At 39.9% G+C, this 21284-nt stretch overlaps 3 protein-coding genes across 5 annotated transcripts; 2 read left to right on the top strand and 1 right to left on the bottom strand.

Moving 5' to 3' along the window:
* The first annotated feature begins 1547 nt into the window (after positions 1-1547).
* gtf3c6 (general transcription factor IIIC subunit 6) lies at positions 1548-4137 on the top strand. 2 transcript variants are annotated; one of them, XM_022754441.1, is made up of 6 exons: positions 1548-1700; positions 1945-2025; positions 2126-2189; positions 2577-2621; positions 2718-2825; positions 3038-4137. In XM_022754441.1, exons 1-6 carry the CDS (start codon positions 1677-1679, stop codon positions 3163-3165), a joined length of 450 nt encoding a protein of 149 aa, XP_022610162.1. In that variant the 5' UTR covers positions 1548-1676; the 3' UTR covers positions 3166-4137. The 2 variants fall into 2 exon arrangements, with proteins under 2 accessions (XP_022610162.1, XP_022610161.1); XM_022754440.1 differs by having other exon boundaries at positions 3035-4137.
* A 275-nt stretch (positions 4138-4412) lies between these two features.
* LOC111228511 (calumenin-B) lies at positions 4413-10140 on the top strand. 2 transcript variants are annotated; one of them, XM_022754435.1, is made up of 7 exons: positions 4413-4457; positions 5863-6105; positions 6356-6549; positions 6698-6864; positions 6963-7023; positions 7300-7499; positions 8276-10140. In XM_022754435.1, the coding sequence occupies exons 2-7, from the start codon at positions 5885-5887 to the stop codon at positions 8378-8380; spliced, it is 948 nt and encodes a 315-aa protein (XP_022610156.1). In that variant the 5' UTR covers positions 4413-4457; positions 5863-5884; the 3' UTR covers positions 8381-10140. The 2 variants fall into 2 exon arrangements, with proteins under 2 accessions (XP_022610156.1, XP_022610155.1); XM_022754434.1 differs by having other exon boundaries at positions 4420-4457; positions 5867-6105.
* Positions 10141-10826: 686 nt separating this feature from the next.
* Positions 10827-20534, bottom strand: LOC111228505 (cadherin-related family member 5-like). Its single transcript, XM_022754428.1, has 16 exons — positions 20492-20534; positions 19624-19750; positions 19308-19522; positions 17066-17122; positions 16879-16971; positions 16665-16751; positions 16457-16567; positions 16091-16261; positions 15489-15579; positions 15294-15400; positions 15000-15200; positions 14762-14893; positions 14075-14153; positions 13788-13978; positions 13674-13694; positions 10827-12622 (listed from the first exon to the last, which is right to left on the bottom strand). Exons 2-16 carry the CDS (start codon positions 19712-19714, stop codon positions 11600-11602), a joined length of 2670 nt encoding a protein of 889 aa, XP_022610149.1. The 5' UTR covers positions 19715-19750; positions 20492-20534; the 3' UTR covers positions 10827-11599.
* Positions 20535-21284: the final 750 nt, after the last annotated feature.

Here is a 21284-nt window from a genome sequence, read left to right as displayed (position 1 = left end):
TTTGTCAATTGACCACGAGTTAAACGGCAATGCAGGCTGTTAAACTAGCTTTCTGTGCAAGAGGACTCATTGCAGCTTCACAAACAGAAAGCAAAAATGTAAATTTGCCATAACATTTACTAACTGACGTACATGTGTTAAAGGCACTAGAGATAGTTGATAGTAGATGATAGTTGACCAAGTAGATTTGCATGAATTTCACTTATTTATTACATCTTCTATATATTACAACTGTCCTGTTTTTCAAAATGGGCCGGTAGGATGCGGCCCTTCAGAATGATGAATTCCAACCAGCTCCGGGGGTGCTGCCCCTCAGCTGACCCTGATCTCTGACCCCTGTGTGGAGGGGAGCACACAAAAAGAGATATTTCTTATAAGGATCAATAAGCATGATTATTAAATTAATGTTAAATACATATTATATTTCAAATATATATATATATTATGTATGCAATACATTATGTAAATAGGTGTGTAAGTTCAGTCAAGCATTTTAATGCCAAAAAATATAAAAACAAAATCATGACAACTGAATGATAAATGAGTTTAAAACATTTCACTCGTCATTCCTGAGGCTTGATGGTTGTATTAGTGAAGAATTCCCCAGTTTTAAACCTTGCTCACCTGAAACTGCATTTGAATATGTTTGATTTAAAATAAATATAAGGTTTGCCAAAATCCAATGGCATAAACAATATTCCCCAGCCCTTAATAAAACTGATGAAACCTCTATGAATCACAAAACATCTTTAGCTCGTAAATTAGTTGCCCACTAGATTCAGTTTTTAAATATTTTACTTGTGCTCATTGATAGAAATAATTTTGTAATGACAGACGTTGAGGTGGATTTTTACAATCGATGTGTGTCTATCAGGAATAGGTTTGTTGAGACACTGGCCTATACCTCAATGACATGTGACAGACCACAGTGAGCATGGACCACAGATTCACCTCAGTATAACTGCAGTCCAAAGAAAGCAAAACTGAAAAACTCATCTTTTAACTTGGATGGTACCATGAATGTTCATATGACTGAGCTACACAGTTTGGTTTTTGTTCATAATATTTCTCCTTATTGTGATTATGATTGAGTGGCATATCTTTCTGCCCATGTGTTTTTGTTTTTTTTGTTTTGTTTTTTTAGGGATATGTTTGATGTGCGTGTGCTTCTTTTCATTTTTGTTTCCTCTGCCTTTGACAGATGAATTTCCCCTTGGGGATCAATAAAGTGTATCGTCTCATTTCATCTCATCTCATCTCATCATTCCAGCTATGGCCTCCTGCAGGAGAACATTAATAACATTAATGTTAGATGTAGATGAGTGTGCCTACAGGTAGTCAATATCTAGATCCAGTCATACTCAACCATAAGTACAACGGATAGATAGATAGATAGATAGATAGACAGACAGACAGACAGACAGACAGACATGAAATGGCTCGGCAACTAAACACGTCTGTAAAACTGACCAACAGCGCCCCTCGGTGGTCGGGACCTGTAACTGAAAGCAGCCGGGCAGCGAGAAACCTGCAGGCGTCCTCTCGGGCACCGTACATTCGCGGAAGTTGTCTAAAACATTATGTAGGAACACATTTTGGCAGTTTTCTCTGGATAATATTTGCTGAAATTGACTTTTTATTTTCTATTATTCCCTTATCACTCCAGGACTTTGAATATGGAAGATGAATGGGAAGAGGAGGTATGAAATGATAAAACTACTGGACAACGGTATCAACATTAGCTTCATGTTGCTAACACGTTAGCTTACAAAGACTAATTGACAGCTAGTATAATTTCGGCATTTGATATTGTGTTAACACTAATTTCTCTTCTTTGCTATTTTGCCTGTTGAAATATCAAAATTAAAAGTTTTTATTGTAGAGAGTGCAGTCGTTGTGTATAATTCTATAATAAAAACTAATGCTGTACTTGTGTGTGTTTAGGAGCAGCTTGTTGTGGTGGAGCTCTCTGGTATAATCAACAACGACTTTCTCTCCAAATGTCGGGGCACTTGCAAGATACTGGTGAGTTGCAGGTTTTGTCGTGTTTGAGGGAAGGAAGAGAAAGCCTGGCCACTGCGTGACTCTGCTGTGCATTAACCTGGTTTTTCCATTTGTGTTCAAGGATATTGACAGTGAAAAGCCAATGATGCAGGTTGGACAATACGTTTTTGCAGGAGAATATGAAGGTAAGAATGGAAAAACATTCAGTCTACCTGTGTGCTCTCCTTCTCCTCATCTTAAAGCAGGTTGTCATTTGGAATCACGTCACTTTACACCACCTCAAAAGAGTTATTTTTTAACCTGAAATGCTGATCAGTGTTGCCAGTGATCAACTAATGTGGTTTCAATAAAGATGAATGTGTGCAAACTGCACCTTCAGAAATCTGATATTCATTTAACCAATAACATTACTAACATCTTGTTTTGCAGGAGATGGTACAGAAATAGTAGCATGTTGTTTTTTTAGAAGTGTTATTTCCAAATAAAAAGTACAAACTATTTTTCACCAGCACTAAAAGAGCCTCCATGAACTCCTAAACAAAATTGTACTTCCTCTCCTTCCCTCTTGAAAGATGCTTTGGGAACTTGTGTACTGTTCGAGGAGGGACCACAGAAAGGTGAGGCTCTGCTCCACACATTTTCAGTGTTTATTGTTGGGTTGCAGTGAGTTTGTTTGTCTCTTTAAAATGTTTCCTTTTGACATATGTCTTCAGGAAAAGCAGACAGCGACCAAGAGCTCAAGTACATGTGCCACACCATGAAGAAGCTGATGATGCAAAGAATCTTCCTCACTGAGAAAAAAGAGGGTGAAACTAGCACAGGTCAGCCAGAACAGCTAAAATCAACATGATGCAAAGTCTGTTGTGATCACTTTCTTCTAATATAGTTAATATTGCTTATGTTCTGTGACACACACTTTAATATATTGCTGCTTTTTAGAACTTGCCCTTTGTTATCTGCAGCTTGACAAAGAATTAACTTTTCTTAACACTGTTAAAAACTTGAATATGGGTTATTTGTGATGTCCCAGCAGGAAGTGGTGATGGTGATGAACAGAAGGACACAACCTGTCAGTCCAGTCAGGAGGAAAATGACAACCAACAGGGAGAGACAGAAGAAGAGATGGAAAACATGGATTTGGAAGACTCAGCAGTGGGTTGACAGGTGGAGGCTTTGCTACATCATGACCTTGCTGTGCACATGCTAAGACACCAGCATTTGTGAGGTTGTGGGGGACTCAGACTATTCAAAGACAGTTGGATTTACAGTTAATCAGTATAAAGGAGAGGTGTTACTATAACTATATGTCTTGCACATTGTGTCACATTCTTTTTCCAGGAACACATGTTATGCCTCATCTTCAATGAGCCTCAGAATCAAGATCATTTAATATTTAACATACAACTTAAACATGGTGAAATGACACCTAAATGGAAAACATGCTTTTACAATTCAAGATGTAAATCCATTCCCTTCAGAGCCATGTAGTAGGGGTCTTGGGACCAGCAGTTACAGACCTGTGGTGGGCATCCTCAGCTTAGTGGCAGGAAATGCTGTCATTGTGCCACTCTGACAACAAATAAACCAGCAGAGGGAGATAAACATAACTGCAACGATTAGTTGGTTAATTGATAATCTGTAAACTTCCGACATCATCTTGAGCCGTGTGAAATTATATTGGGCAGTTTTTACTGTATTGGCTGTTCAGTGCAGATTAATAGATCATCTTTAGTTGCAGCCCTAGACAGAAATATGCTTGAGCTGCAAGGTTATAATTGAGTGTGCTCAATAGACAAAGAGCCATTGAATGAGCCATACATTTAATGACATAAAGAGGGCTTCTTATTTTTCTGATTTGTAATAAGTTGATTTCATCAGAACTATTATAGCAACAGATTTACAGTGTTTTATTTGTTATATTAAATGGGCTCACTGAATACTTGGAATACTTTATTTCTTGAATGTGGGTTTTATTGTCCTTTTATTGTTTGTTTTGTTTAGTTTTTTGTGGATTTGCATTTCTGCTACACTCTTGTGGATAGACAATTTGTTTACAAGTTAAAAGTTTTTCTCACTCAGGCACAAATTCCTTCTATGTTTTTCAGAAGTATAAATTGATTAAATAAATAACATTGCAACTGTAGTTCATGTTGTTTGTCCCTTTTCATTTTAATGAGTGGTAAAAGTACTGGTTAGAGAGCAGCTTGTTTGACTCAGAGTCAATGTAGTGTCAGTTTTATGAATGAACGGGGTTTTGTTGACTTTGAGGACGTGGCGGTTCTCGGCCAATCCAATCACCGATGTTCCCTTGAAGTGGACCAATCAACGAGCGACATCGCACTCGCTTTCTCGGGGCTTGATTGGTCTGTTGATGTTTTAGCACAGGAAGTGTATGGGTGTGTTTCCGAGGGGAGGGTCTAAAGCTACAACGACGAACTTCCCTGAAGACGCCGGTGAGTTGTCCTGCAAAATTTTGGTTTAAAAATACAAAAAGTGACTCAAATATGTCTGTCTTATAGCTAATCTTTAGAAAGACGCAACATGAGTAATTAGGTAGTTGCCTGTCTATCTTTACTGGACGAGTGAAACAGCAGTTAAAACTAAGGTTAGCCAGTCTGTTAGTCGCTAACCTTGGGCTTGGATGGAAAAGCTGATATTTGGGAATAACTTTCTCAAAGCGTTGCTACTGACTCGTAATGTAAAGGCACTGGCAAGATTTAAGGTGTTGAGACGTGCAAAAGTGAGAGCACAGACAGGGTGATGTCACAGCAAAGTAGACAAGATAGCGGTTAACGTGTTTTAACAAGAGAAAGATAGTAAAATGGTACAAAATAATAATTTTTTTCCTCTGAATACTGCATTGCTGTTGCAATTACAGAAGCATAGACACATACATACAATGTCTTTTTTTTAAAAGAACTTTGGTTGCTGGCAGGTGATTTCTAAGTATTTTGTCTTTGAGTAAATGTAAATAGTTTGTCATTGTTTCAGCCCTGATTTGTTTGAAATAATTAGTTGAATATTTTCCTTTTTTATTTTGCATTTGCTAGTTCATTAGGTTGACCAAAGGCAAACTTATTCAGTCTGATACAACAGTCCTGCAATAAATCATGTCTTCATGAATGTTTCAATGTTGAGTTTGTGTAGAAAGGTTTTGTTTCCACTTTGGTCGTTTTGGAGGCTTTGTGGTGCTTTGAATTGTATTGTGCTGGGAGTTTGTATTATTGAGGGTAGACTACATATTAGAAACACATTTGAGTAAAACACAATACAATAGTTCAACAGTACCAGTGTCCACAATGACCAAAAACCTGAATCACCTCTCTTAAATAGCCCAAACTTAACCTGAACATTGCAATCTTCATGAAGGAAGGATTTATTGCAGGGCTGTTGTATCAGACTACATTTGTTTTATCTGTGTCCCTAATAAACTAACAGCTGATTGTAGTTTAAAATCTAGTATGATGAATTCAGAAAATTTCTAAATAGTTGTGTGTGAATGATTATATTACCGTTCTTTGAATTGCTGAGCTGGTTGTAATAAAATATATGGGATGCCAACTGCTAGAAAGTAACAGAAGTGAAACAAATGAAGGGATTGCATCAGCTGGAACAGATTAGCCTAACAATTCACCTCTCATAGCCGGAGTATTTGCTTGCACTGTGAGTCATACACTCCTAAACAGGCATGTGCAGAGTTGAGTAGGCCAAAGTCAAAAGCTGTGATTAGTGCTGACACAATCTGTCCGTATGCCAGTATTGAAGTGCAAGATAAACTTCGATATGCATGCAATACAAAGGTTTATACGAGAATGCAATGTATTTGTACAAGTAATAACCACAGTACTTCTTGTCCAGACAGTGCTTGCACATACGAAGGATGGAGTTGAGGCCACTTGTTATGTGCTTTGCTCTCTGTGTGGTTTACGCCACCAGCAAACCCACAGAGAAGAAGGACCGTGTTCACCACGATGAAACCCTCAGTAACCGAGAGCACGATGATGCGGAGAACTTTGACTATGACCATGAAGCATTTCTGGGACAGGAGGAGGCCAAGACCTTCGACCAGCTCACACCAGAGGAGAGCAAGGAGAGGCTCGGGTAATTTTACATGCCAGGACAGACTGTGTGAATCTGTTGAATTATTAGGGATATCTGAAGTCTGCAAATTCTTTTACAGCCATAATGGTAATAACTTTTCTAGTGGAATACATGTATTATAGTTTTTGCATTACTGTGGTAATGACCTTGTGTCACTTCAGAGGAACTGTACTGCTCCCTGAGGTGAAACAACACTAGATATTGTGAGGAAACATCCTGAATGTTTGAGATTTCTGTCATTTCTCTGCAGCATGTTGGTTGAACGTATAGATGAGGATAAGGATGGCTATGTGACAGTTGAGGAGATGAAGAAGTGGATCAAACACGCCCAGAAGAGATGGATCTACGATGATGTTGATCGACAGTGGAAGAGTCATGACCTCAACGGGGATGAAATGGTGTCCTGGGAGGAGTACAAGAACGCCACTTATGGATACATTCTTGGTATGAGTGCAGACAATTTTTATTTTATTCATTTCAATGTATCCCAATAGCATTGCCTGCATACTCGATGGACAAAGACACAAATGAGCTTTTCCACACTTGAGCACACACACACACACTATACAAAGCTGTGGCCTCTGACTTGCAGATGACCCTGACCCAGATGATGGCTTCAGCTACAGACAGATGATGGCTCGTGATGAGAGAAGATTCAAAATGGCCGATCAAGACAATGACATGAAAGCCAACAAGGAGGAGTTCACAGCTTTCCTTCACCCCGAGGAGTATGACCACATGAAGGACATTGTAGTGCTGGTGAGTCACAAACACACACACTCACAGGTGTTAAATGATGACACTAGCACTATCTTTTACGTCCCTTCTCACTGCCCAGTGTTCTTTCTTTTCTATAGGAAACAATGGAAGACATTGACAAGAATGGAGATGGTTTAATTGATCTGGATGAGTACATAGGTGAGTTGTCATAGTCTAGTGTCTTATGAGCATTATTAGTTTGTGCCACAGGATTTTGGGTTATTATTGGTGGCAAACCAAGACAGATGGAGAATACAAAGTTGAAAATACAAGAACAAATGAGCATATGTAAAAGTTTGAGGAACCCTGATGCAACATGCCTGTTGTGTAATGTGTTAGGCCACTACAAACATTAAAAATACTTGTACAAAGAATCATTGCAACATCAACACCCTCTCTTACTCAGTCTGCCCCTATCTTTTTTTTGTACTCTAGGTGACATGTACAACCAGGAGGGAGACTCTACAGAACCAGAGTGGGTGAAGACAGAGAGGGAGCAGTTCACTGAATTTAGAGACAAAAACAAAGATGGCAAGATGGACAAGGAGGAGACCAGAGACTGGATCCTGCCCAATGACTACGATCATGCTGAGGCTGAGGCCAAACATCTGGTCTATGAGTCAGATGCAGACAAAGTATGTACAGTAAAAGTTTCAAATGATTTCAAGTTTCAAAAGAAATGCACACTTATCATGAATTTTACTTCCTGTTTAATTCACGAAATATTTAAAGGAGGTGGAACTGCGCTTCTGAAAGCACACATGAATTTAGAAGCATGCTTATACATACACACGAGCGAATGTGTGCACTGCAGGGCCACAAAATACTCACTAAATGGTAGATTTGTTAGATACTGCAATGGCAATGTAAAGCGCAATGAATTAGGGAAACACAGAAAATTATGTATATCTAGATCAAGACAACCATTTTGCTTTTATCACCTCACTCAATATGTTTGCGTATCATCTGCAGTTGCTTCACAGTAAAGGCCAGCCAGTGGCACCTCTTGTCTTCCTGTGCTGGAAGAATTTGAGTATGCAGCAGGAAATTAGCCAGCAAATACCAGAAGTCACTTTAGTTTTGGGCTCTTTTCTGATACTTTTGTTAGTCAGTTTAAGAAACTGCAAAACAGGATCTGACTTAATTACAGCTCTAACCAAGCATAATAATTGCAAGACAGGCTTTCATCTCAGCTTTGCTGGTATTTCAGCCCTTTAGGACATGTTTATTGTGAAATTAAGATGAGAAACGACTGTTATTGTTCAGTGACACTAGTGCAAATCAAACAAGACATACCAAATACCTACAGTAGCATAACATTAAGTACATCTATATATGGGTAAGTTAAAAAAAAATCTGCGTATTGATGCAAATACAAGGCTTAACATGTTTGTTACTCTCCTTCCAACAGGATGGCCGTCTGACTAAGGCAGAAATCGTGGAGAAGTATGACCTGTTCGTGGGCAGCCAGGCGACCGACTTCGGAGAGGCCCTGACTCGACACGACGAGTTCTAACATCCACCTGCTTCCAAAGACTTTGTTCATCTTGTGTACCCCAGCTTACTCCTCTGACAGTAGATGGGAGTATTTCAAACAAGATGAGCTCCTCGCCTAATCCAACGCCACGGACAATAATTTATTTGATTTCTTGAATGTGTCCAGTTGTACACACACTAACATTTCAAGGAACATGTACACGCTTGGCCAGTGTGTCCTTATGCTCAGCTGTGTGTAAGATTGGGATATATCACCAGCCTTTGCTCTGCTTCACCCCCACTATCCATCTCTTTGTCCCCCGCAAGCGAAGGACAAATGGTGTTAGATGACACTTTTTTTTTTTGTTTGTTTGAAAGGATGTTTTTTACGAAATAGCCATGTTTTTGTTACGAAAACCTTGACAGAACAACAAGTTTAGGCTTACAGTATACAGAGTGGTTGGCCATAGCATTTCTTTTTGCAATGCACTGGACTGTGAAGAGTAAAGCTGTTTTCTAGCCATTAGAATGTGTGCTACTCCTCCATGTAATCGGGCCCCAAACTGAAAATGCTAGTTGCTGATTCACTTGAACTTTGTTTTCATGTCATTATTGATCATTTACTGCGTAGTATAGGATGTTTGGAACGAGGAGTACATATTAAATTCCAATGACAATGAAGACTATTTGAACTAGTGCAATACAGTATCATCAGTGGGACCATGCTGTGTTTGCTAAATTGGTCCCCAAAGCATCCATGTTGACACAAGCTGTGGGTCCTGTATAAGGACTGGTTGTGCTGTGTGTTAGTTGAAGGAATCAAGATGAATTTAGGAACTGTTGGATGCTTTGTCCTCGAAGCTGTCTCCTTCTTTCTCATCACCTCACCTGTGTGTGTGTGTGTGTGTGTGTGTGTGTGTGTGTGTGTGTGTGTGTGTGTGTGTGTGTGTCTGTTTGTCTGTCTGTGTGTGTGTCTGTGTGTGAGAGAGAGAGAGAATCTATGTGTGTACACAGTAGTTCTGATGACTGGTGCATCCTGTTGTTTGAGGCTACGTTTTGAGTTTTGTTTGATTCAGCTGAACTACTAACTCATTTTTGTGCCAAGCAAAAAATCTCTGTCCTTTTTTGTAAGCAGTTTGGAAAAAAATCCTTTCCCTTCATAAATATGTTTGTTATGCTTGTATTATCACTACCACCATTTATAACCACTGTTGATATTTTTTATGCTATACTGTATGTATATGACAATGTTTTTTTACAGGCTCACTGCAGCAACAAGCCTTTCACTAGTGACTTTACTGTAAATAAGTTGTTGGTCTGCAAACTGAGCACTCTAACAAGCAGGTCCAGTTTTTGTGATTGAGAGGAATGTCTCATTAAAAACAACAAAATAGGAGCCATTAGTCTGCTGTATTCTTTTAACTTGATGTGCTGGTTGTGAGGCATTCTTTACATGGCAGTTGCTATTACAAATATAATGGTGTTCTTCATACCTTGTAGCCAAGCTATTATTCTCAGAAGTTGTTTCTGTGGAAAGCTAGACATGCCAACATATTGGGTTTTTGTCACCTAAAATTACTTTTTTACATTTCTTACAAATATTTTAAAAAAAATTTTGAATGTGTTTTTTTTCCCAGGCTTCTGCCTCTTTAGGAAATGCTCTGTTTCCTGGTTTCCTTCAGGCCATTGACCCACTGATCTCTGCATTGTTGTGTCACTTTTTTTCCCTCACCATTGCTCTCAGGAGAGTACTTTGTTTCTCGAATCTGTCCTGAATAAATCAAACATTAACAATCTAAATCTACAGACACTCAAAAGTGTCACAGTTGAGTACATATATAATGCTTGTGGTCTATTCTTAAGGCATGTCACCGATACATACAGCATCAAGGAACTGAAGCTTGGGACTTTTTCTTTAACCAATTCACATCTCACTACGTGTCGCACTTATGTTACCTTTTGTTTCAATATACCCAGATAAAGTTTAATGTACAAGCAGCTTTCTGTTTGTAATTGCACATGTAGTCAAGCAGTTTAGGGCCTTACTCACCCTTATTCATCACCAAAACCCATCTGCAAATTGAAACTTTTGATCATCTCAACTTTCTTATCTTTCTCAAACAAAGATGGTGAACATGGTCACATACTAGCGTTACATTTGAGTAACAGAGTTAAGCATCTGTTTCTCAAAAAGATAAAATAAGAGATTTAAAAAAAAAAAAAATTGCCCACTGCTTGGCAAAAAAACTTGGGTTTTTTCAGACATCACCAGCTGTTTATCTTTGTGAAATGAAAGCTTAGTCTGTGTAGTTGAGGATCCTGCCATAGTTTTTGGGCAGAAATATCTTCACCCTATAACCATTTAGAATTTTATTCCTAATAATCATCATCTTAATCATCTGAATCAGCAGGTCAATCGCAGCACAGTTTCACTTGAATAACTTCTCATGGCTCAATGTTTCAGTCAAACAATAACTTTACTCATGTTCAAAGAAAAAACTGAGGCAGCTTGTAGAACAGGCATAATAAAACATTTAACGCTGCAGTACGCTATGTAAAAGTTTTGAACATACAGTACCCTGCAGCTATTGAAAGGGTAATTCTACACAGAACCACACAGCTGCTGGACGATTCTCAGTGAATTCAAATGGTCAAACATTCCATACTCTCGTGATGTCATAAAAGGTGTTTTACTATTGACAGCCACTGTGACATCACAGATTGGAATGTGTGGTCAGACATTCTGCCTTTATGGAATTTTAATTCCAGAGAGGAGCAGTATTCTGGGATTTCTTGTGGATTTGCCCTTTAAGAGAATACAATCTCATCATTTGTAAAATCAATGAGAATATATTTTGATTCATGACAAGTTGGTAAACTTGTGCAATTGTTACCGTGGCTGAATATGCTGTATTGTTGAAAAATGTATCATACTTTATACATAGTAATTGATTTTTTTTAACCATGCCTTGTGCATTCGAGGTCACTCATCCCTGTTTTCTATGAATGTAACAGCATAGTGTATTATAATTAATCAATATTAATGTGTGTTGTTAAGTGTTTTCATACAGTATACAGTGTGTGAACGTATGCATGTCTTTCCTTATGTGGCCCCTGTGCTGTGTATCTTAGTATTCTGTCCTCTCCCAAGTCTCAGCAGTACCTACAGCACAGCAGAACCAGACAGTAGCGTTTCTTTCTTGCTCCGCTGTCTGTCATCCATCTTCACCTTACCTCCTCCATGCGCTGTCATCCGTCCTTACTTACTAAATGTGATAAAAATGGGATTACAACGAGCCATCACTCTGAGCAGCTCTTCTTCATCTGGCTCTAACTCATCATCACTGTTCTTGTCTGCATCTTCATCGCCCAGAAAACCCTTGTCATCCTCATCCCCCACCTTGTGGCCGTCCTGGGTGTTTCCTGAGTTCATTGAGGGTCTTCTGTCCTGAGATGGACTACCTGCATCTGCACCTGGGTGTTCTGATTGGTCTGTTTGGTCCAGTGACGTGGAGGGTTGGTCTACCTCTGTGCTTAGAGTCATAGATGTTCGCTCTGGTGTGACTGGAGGTGTATCAAGGGGGGACGTATCTATATGTACCAGCTTGGCTTTTACAGGTGCATGCTCTGGGGTGGGTGGGGGGTTGCTCGTCTGCTCGGGGAGGGGGGAGGACAGTGAAGGTGAATGTGGGGGTGTCTTCACACGAGGTTTGCAGAAGGGTTTGTCTATTTCTGCTGAAGCAATTTGGGTGTCACTGCATGGAGCACTGGATTGAGAGGAGGGGCTGGTGGCAGGGTCAGCAGGGTCATCACTGGTGCCTGTTTGCGAAGTTTGTGAATCAGGACAGGTTAAAGGTGGAGTGCTAGTGCCATCATGGGTTTCAGGGTTAGGACTGGTGTTGCGTAGTGCCTCAGTAGGGTCCAGGGATGTAGCAGGTGCTGCGTCAAGGTTTTCTTTGGGAGATGCAGCATCTTGAGCCATGTGTGTCGGGCTTACATCCACGGTGGCTGGCTGAAAGGTGGGTGAACTAGAGGAGATTTTGGGTGGTGCAGAAACATTGTTACTGAAGACCACAGGGATGCACACACTTTCAGCGGGGATGAAGCTTATGTCGGGTGCAGCAGTTGTTTTAGGTGGAACGGGTCCTTGGAAGGAAGGGGGGTCTTGGTGGGTGTAGAGGCCAGGTTTCTCAGGGAAGCTGAAGGACGGATTGTAGGTTCCATACTCTTCATTGTTAAAGGGTACTTCGTCCATGTGTGACATGGCACTGCGGTGACTCACCTGAGGAGAGAGCACAGTCATTGAGTCAATATTTGTAAAACAGACTGTAAGGCCATGTTTTTCTTTTAACCATCAGTGGGGATGGTTGGGTAAGTGGAATGAGGGTTGTGGCTACAGCATGATGTAACACAGCTAAATGCTAATGTCAACATGTGCATATGCTTACTGTGACAATGCTAATATGGTGATGTTAAGCAGGTATAATGTTTACCATGTTCCCCATCTTACTTTATCATATTAGCATGCTGACATTTGTGAATTGTTAGTTAACGTCATTAGTCTTGCAGGCATTTCATCATAAACCAAAGTATTGGACAGATTACAATTTTGACCCCTATGACGTGCTAAAGGAAAAGTTAGGGGATCACCAAAGTTATAATTCATCTTGAGGGAAACATGGATGTGTGTGCAATGGCACTCTATCTATCCATTAGTTGTCTATACATTTTACTCAAAAGCCCCACATGTCAACGTCATGGCGGCACTACCTGAAAAGTCATCAAAGGATCTTCAAAGTCATTAGAATACATCATCATCTTTTTGTGCCAATCCATTCAGTGGAGGTCAAGAAGTGAAAGCTCTGACCTGCTAGAGGTGCTAGAGATAAAATCAGGGGATCGTCAAACTCAGTAGGATTAATCGATTCTTGGCACCAAATTTCATGGCAATTCATCTGATAGGTGTTGAGATATTTTAGTTTGAACCAAAGTGGTGGACTGGCTGTAACAACATTATTGCAAAGAAGACTGTCTAACCTTGAGGGACAATGCATTATTGAATTACTAAATTAATCAGTATCTGAATGAATGAATTACTGGATGTTACTTTCCAGATTTATGAAGTACCTTGCATCTTCAAATATAGACTATTAATTATTTTTAATAAAAATTAGGGAAGCTCACATTTATTAGCTCACTGGATCAAATCTATAACTATTCTACACCAAGTAATCATACAATGAATGGTTTATAAAATAGTAGTTTATAAAGGAATGGGACAGGAAATCAAGACAAAAGCAAAAAGGAGCTACAAGAGAATATAAATAACTCACCAGTTGGAACCACCGTAAACTCTGTGGGAATATATACAGTAGAGATTATTTCTGAACTTATTTATATTAACATCCTGCTAAATATGAACTGAAATTAGTCATAAATGATCTCACCACATTGGGGTGTTTGCCCTGGGCCACGCAGCCTCTCTGCAGTGGGTCCCTTTTTCCCTTGCGTTTCTTCTTTAGCCACATCACCACAGACAAGGTACATCCAAGCATAGTCATGAGTACCACGCTCAGGAACAACGCTTTGCCTACAGTACAGCTTATCAGACGTTCATCTCCCAGTGGACTATGAGGGACTGCAGTGTGCACAGACAGACATACATAGTTTTATATACTGAGTCTGCAGGCTCTGCAGCAATAGTGTATGTCAGCGTCTAAGTGTGTGTCCTTACTTGATTGTCCTTCAGATAACACCTCAACCACTACAGTAGTAAAGGTGGCATCACCTGACTCCTGGTCTATAGCCGTTACCTGCAAAGTATTTTGACTGTTTATCACATCATCTTTTTTATGTCTTTATTTATTATGAGATTTTGATGAAAAAAACAATGAGGTTGTGCAATACAGTGAAGTGGCTTCACCAAAAGTGTAGCACTCTATAAATATTCAGTAAAACAATATTTTTGTTGTTGCAACAGGACACTTGAAATGTTTTTTGCTAACTTAAATTGGGCATGCTTTGCATTTCTGCTGATCATTTTCCAAAACAGATACCAAGTTTTTATGTGGATTTACTTTTCAACCTTCCAGTTGCAGTTGTACAGAAACAGCTATTAATGGTTTTTCTTACTGCCTTTGTATAATTATACTATGGTTAATTATGTTGCTCTGTATGTCAAAAATACTGTGTATTATTACTTATAGGATGTTCTATTGTTTGCTCTTAATCACCTGATCAGCCTAATGATGGACTCACTATCTCAGTCAGCTTTCATGCAATGTAGGAAATAAATCTCAACACTTACAGTATTTAAATGAATGAAGAGAATGCCACATATATGCCAACATAATGTAAAGTTTACATGAAAACATGAAAAATCACCAATATGGCCCATTTTAATGCAAGGGATGAGGCTCACCTCTAGAGTGTGTTTCTGTTTTGGTTTGAGATGATCAGTCCTGGCGATCAAAAGTCCCTCATGTGTGAGTTGGTAGATGTCTGTGTAATTGGATGTAGGACTGAAGGTGAAGTAGAGCTTGGGGTTGACACCCTGTCAGTTTGTGGAGAAAAGGAAGTGGTAACAGAAAATTAAACAGATATGAAACTGCATTGATCATTTTGCAGCATGGTTGTACTGTATGTGTAGCAGCACATACATGGTTAAAATCCTTGTCTTGTACATGTAACATCAGTGCTCTGCTGCCATAGGTGTTGACCAGAGAGGCGGGGCTCTTTCCAGCAATTACAAAGCCATGATATTGAGCCTTATCAAACTGTGGACGAAAGTGGTTCACTGCCAGGACTCGGACCAACACTGTAGCAACAGAGTACTTCCTGGGGTCATCATCCTGGTATGCCTGGGTGAGAGACGCAGAGAGAGCAGGGAGAATGGTATTGTGAGTATGAAAGAAAAGTTGATATCTTTTAAATCTGCTGTTAAAATGTCTTACCATGACCTGAAGATGCAGCGCTGGAGTAGTGAGTCTGTCTCTCACCCCCCGAGTCAGTTTCACCTCCCCTGTCTCTTTATCCATCAGGAAACGGCCATTGTCGTCTCCTAGCATGAACACAAATGCAGTTACAGATGTATACATGGCAAAGCACAGCACATTTTAAATATTAACTTGCATCATTATGCGTGGTACCTGAGAGAATGGAATAACTGAGTGGAGAGCTGAGTCCTCTGTCTCCATCCACTGCATGAATGGGACCAGGAGAGAAGTCCAGCACAATGTCCTGCAAAGTGACACACATTTGGTGCTTTACCAATCAGATGCTCAAAGCAATGCACCTTATTGTAACAGTAAATGTTAAGACCGTGGCCAGAACTATAGTTTTGACAGAAACTGAATTCCGGATGATCTCAGAGGGTTTTCAGAATGTGAGTTAGAACTTATAATGAAATTACACAATGTCAAAGTCAGTATGAATGCTGTATTATGTCAAATCACAAATACGGCAGTAAATCTGCAATTTACAAGTCTAGATATAACATAGCCACATCACAGGTGTGCCTAAGAATCGTTCCAGTTCAGTATTGTTGGCAAGTAACACCTGTGTTGATGGGATATTTACATTTTCAGTTAAGTTAAATACCCATAAAACCTATTACAAACCAATTGTATTATCACAAAAATGCATATTTGATATGGAAAACAGAACTCAGGATAATATATGGACATCCTACAGTATATATAACACTGGTAATATGCATGTGGTGGGACTGGGGGAGGGTTTAACCACTGACCTCTTCCCCCTCTGTGACATTGACTGTGTACACGGGGCTGATGCAGATGCGACTGGTCTCATCTTGGAGAAGCAGCATGCAGGGCAGGAACTGTGGGTACTGGTCATCTCCATCCAGGATGGTGATGGTGATGTTGGTGCTAGTGTTGAAGCGCTCAGCAGTGCTCATTTCCTGAGATAATGACAAGTCAAGTTTTCTTTAGAGGATATCACACTGGTCAAGCATGTTTGATGGAGAAATGGATGGATACATGAACTGACATATAGTTGAAATGATGATGAAATCATGACTTAAGGATGGATGATAGAAGAGGAATTTAATTGCTTAGATAAATGTATGTCAAAAAAGGAAATGTGTGCAGCGTACCGAGGCATAGATAGTGACAGTAAGCTGAGTTTTGGTCTCATAGTCTAGAGGCTTGCCCAGGATCACCTCTCCACTGTTTGGGAGCTCAACCTTGAAGTACTCTGCATCAGGCTGCAGAACACACACAACAACATAAACAGTAATGCAGTGACTGTGTGTACAGTACGTGCACTGTTAAGAGTGTAAAGAGTATAGGAGAAAAACTCACTGATGTCTGGTCAATGGAGTAAATGATCTTGTCGTTATCTGCATCTGTAGCCTGGACAGTAAAGACCACAGTATTCACTGGAGTCAGCTGGAAATCAACACAAACAGACAGGCAGACAGGAAGCACTTCAGACAGTAGTAGTAATACTTCAATCTTGTATTTTTTCTGTATGCATGCGCAGGTTTGTGCACATGTGTTTGTGAAAGTGTCATACCTCACTGATAATAAGAGAGTGGACAGTGTTTTCTGCAAACACAGGTGAGTTATCATTCTCATTAATAATCTCCACCATGATCCTGTAGACACTCTACAACAACAGCAAGAAAAAAAAAACATATAAAGGTTTGGATATGGGATTACACATTGAGGAATTATGAGTAAAATGATGGGATGAAATGTACCTGGAGTGTGTCCTCCTCATAACATGACAACTCAGCCATTAGGACAGGGCCCTGGGCCTGAGAGGCACAGAAAACATGAAAAGATACGATAAAATATTTTAACACAAGTACTGTAATCACATACTCACATACTGATTTATTAAAATCCCTTTAACCAAACCAGGCTAGTGCCAAGACACTGACACAGAAAAACTCTTAATTTCTGTAGCACCTGTGACAAAATAAAGGTATAAATTATATTTTATTTTCTCTGAGGGTGGGATGAGAATCCTGAAAACCTAAGAAATGAAAGTGAAAGTAAAAAAATGTTTTAATTAAGAGACAAATCAGAGTGAGAAATTGAGTAATTTCAGTTATAAACTATGACTTTAATGTAATATATGGGATATCATAGTGTAAAGGCCGTTATGGATGGTAAAAAGTGTCGCGAGAGTACAGATACCAAATTCCTGATTTCTGTTGATTGATTGGGTTAGACAGATGTCACCTGTGGTGATTGGCAGGGGGTGCGGAAGCAGAGGTCAGAGGGGGAAGGCATGACATGCAACCAAGAAAAGAAAAGGGTGCCAGTGTCGTTAGACCAACGTCAAGTGAATGTTTTTGTAAACCTGGAGAAACCGTTGCTAAACTCGACTGCACGTTTCCTCATTAAAAAAGTTTATTGGGGCGAGTGTTTGTGCAGGTGTGTTTTGGGGTAACGTTAGCCAAAAAGTGAACTGCATATCAGAGGACCGCGTGCCGGACGAGAAGGACCAGGTGCACCTGAGATTCACCGCTGCTGTTGCCTGGTGTTCTTCATGGCCGTCCGCAGAGGAGAGGATTCTCCAGCTGAACTGTGAGTTTTACCTGATTCTATCTGCCGCACCGCAGGCCTGCAACGGTTTTTGATTTTTAGATATTTTGTACTATTTTTTTTTTTTAAAGTCAATTGAGAGTGGTATATTTGGCTAAGTAATTTTCTTGTTTATTATTGTAAATATACTTTTGGTTTAATTTTTAGAGCACTGTTTATTTAGGCTACTGTTTATTTATTTTAAAGGGGTTTAATTTGTGTTATTTTTTGTATTTAAATGTTTAAAGGGCAAATATTTGTTATGTTGCCAAACTTTAAGTAAATATCCTTTTGCCTTTTTATGAAGTTGTCTGGGGTCAGTTAATCTAAATACCAGAAGTTTATAAGCCCAAGAGGGGCTGCACAGTTTTTTTGGTTTTCGTAGAGTACTATTAGAGCACTCAATACAGGTAAACCTTCAGGGTAGCTACCTTAATACAAAACGGACCCAAAAACCACCCCATCAGTTAGCCTGCAGCATCCGAGACATATTGAAGAGCAATGGGGTGCTACGTTTCTAATGCTTAATTATATCCTAAAAGAACATGAAATTAATATTGTTTCAATCTATTTCAAAAAATAAACTCAGGTTTCATGAATTTCATGAACTTGTTTCATATTTGTTGGGCACTCTCACATTGGCCTACTCTCAAATTGTTTAATTTGTTTACCCGCATTTACCTAACTTAATGTCATATAAGTGTACTGTATAATTGTATGCAATATTAAATTTCTATCACTATTTCTAGTGTTCTCTACTATTATATGTAAACCAAACAATATAAAAGGCATTAGAGCACAAAACACACTTTATGTATTTATCACTCTTTGGTTACAACATAGAAAATGCACATCCCAATATTTTATCAAGTGCATTGAGAAGAAAGTAAGATTTTGAGAGGGAGGCAGCCACACACTAAACAGATGCTCTCATTGTGTTGAACAAAGCATGGAGCTTCTTGGACACTTGATAAGTATACTTGATAAAGATGAAAGGTTGAAACTTTGTAGCAAGTCTGAATGTTGTTAGTCTAAAAAATTTTCAAAGATGGAGTGACAGAATTAGATAGACTGGGAGACAGAGAGAGAGACTGCTAATCTGGTTGACCCTTTAACAGCTGCCATGATGTAAGACAGCTGGCTGGCAAGAGGATGACGGTAAGAGAGATTGTGTTCGGTCCAAGGACGAGGTTATGAGGTTCAATCTCTGATTGTTTGTTCTAAACTTAGATAGGCCTCCAACTTCCTCATTGCTGCCCCACACTATAACAAGAGTTCCTACAGACTCAAAGAAATGGGATTTTGCACACAAAATCCATAACCCTTGAATTATGTTCCTGGCTTCCTGATTATAAGAAAGCTCCAACATAAAGATCAGCATGTTTCAGGGGATATATCCTGAGAAATTACCTCTCGGTCAAGAACCTTGTCATCTGATGAGTTCAGACGGATGTGTCTTTCATCCAAGAAGAACCAATCAGCATCCTTTCCATCCAGGATCCATTGTACCTCCTCCATTGTGGTGTCAGCCATGAGCTCTGCAACAATTTCTCCCGAAAGGCTGTTTTCTCTTATTGTCGCAAATACATCCTGACCTTCCAGACATCCACCCCACCCTGACATTCCTGTGTAAAAGTACACACAGATGCATATGCAAAGGGTTGGAAACCCATTCATTTTGGCAAAGAGACAAACTCTAATAGGAACAAATGTAAAATAGTTCTACCTGTGGCTGTGTGCAGACATAGGAGGACCAGCAGTGAGCAGACTAGAGCCTTGGCCTGACACAGAGTCCATTTCAGTTCAGTGAGGGCCATTCCTGGGCTCGGTCAGGCCTCAGGAACTAGTTCTGTCTGAGTGAAGAGAGAGAAAACGAGCAAATACTATTAACTAAACAGGGTTATCCTTTCATCTTCTACAGTAAAAAATTAGTGGGTTAGAGTGGGCTTTACTCTGTGCCTTGATGGCAGCATGTCTTAAGAATCATCATTCGGTTAAGACCCTCTCCTAATGTACAAATACACCCATAATTCTTTTTTAATCCCCTCTACATGGGTTTCTGCCTTGCTTTCCCCTGTCTGACAGAGCTCGACCAGTAGATTAGTAGCCTACTGTCATTCCTCTCTTCATGTTTCTCTGACTTGGTTGCTCTTTTTACCTCTACCTGTCAAGTTCTGCAGACAAGTGCTATCCCGACTGTAGACTCGCTTGTTAATCTGTTAAGACTGACAATACTTAGTATAGACCCTCCGACTTATACACTTCCTGTTGCCGTGGCTTTCTAAAGGTTGAATCTGTTGAGAAACGTGACTATTTCTTGACCACAAAATTGAGTACGTGTCTATCATGCTTTTCCGAGTCTCTGGGTGCACTGGTGTGTATGTGTGTGTTTGTGGGAATGTGTATTTGAGTGTAGAGGGGGTGGCGTGGTCAGACACAGCAGGATCTGGGGTCACTTCTTACTAAAACGATAACTGTGATGCTAATGCAAGGTAAACGAACACATATATTCTTTCTGTTACTGACTCAACTGAATCTGTGTTATCATCAATGTGAACGCATAGACCATCTATCCGGTTGTTCAGCTGACTGACCTGTTGTTGTCAAATCCTCTGCAGCACGTCTGTCAGTCTCCATATCCTCCTGACTTGTGATGGAAGCAGCATCTCTGATTCTCAAACAAAAAACCACCGAAAAAAAAAAAAAAGCCACGCTGAAGCTTTTAGGAATAAACAAAGTGACAACAACAACAGATAACACCGGCCTCACACACCCACACACAATAACGCACACATTGACCCCCCTCCCCATACACATTAAAAAGCAGACAGCAGCTTATGGTGTGTATCCTGGGATAAACGTCAGCTCAGAGGCTAAAGCCCGGGGGTGGGGCTTACCTGGTCAGGAACAAAGACTGAGCCAATCAGATTAGAGATGGCAAGAACCTGGCGGTGAGGTGAGAGACTGGGGTCACAAGTGAATTTAAGAGATTTGTCTGGTACAAAGACACTTGACCTTCATAAACATTTTGTCATGCAAGCGAAGCTCAACAGTCAGAGTGTCCAGTCAGGTCTTGTTCAAGCTGCAGTTTCTGTGTTACAGAGCATAAACAGAAATGTCATTTTGTTTAGTGAATTACGTCTTGGCAGCTTGTATCATACTTTAAATGCACATGTATATTTCGGGTTATCATAAAGAGTCTGAGCATGTACTTTAGCTACACAGCTTGCGCCTGTTGGATTTGCTCAATTAGCAATGTGTGACAACTAATGGGGCCTGACAAGGGATTAGCTATCAAACATCGGCTGTTCACCTTCTGAAGATTAACCCACATCCTTTTACACACTTGTCCCAGCATGCACAGGCACATACACACACACATACACA

This window comes from Seriola dumerili, unplaced genomic scaffold (assembly GCF_002260705.1).
Source record: "Seriola dumerili isolate Sdu_G_001 unplaced genomic scaffold, Sdu_1.0 BDQW01000219.1, whole genome shotgun sequence".
Classification (NCBI taxonomy): domain Eukaryota; kingdom Metazoa; phylum Chordata; class Actinopteri; order Carangiformes; family Carangidae; genus Seriola; species Seriola dumerili.
The sequence above is the reverse complement of the archived record's forward strand: the minus strand, read 5'-3'. Positions and strand labels throughout refer to the sequence as shown.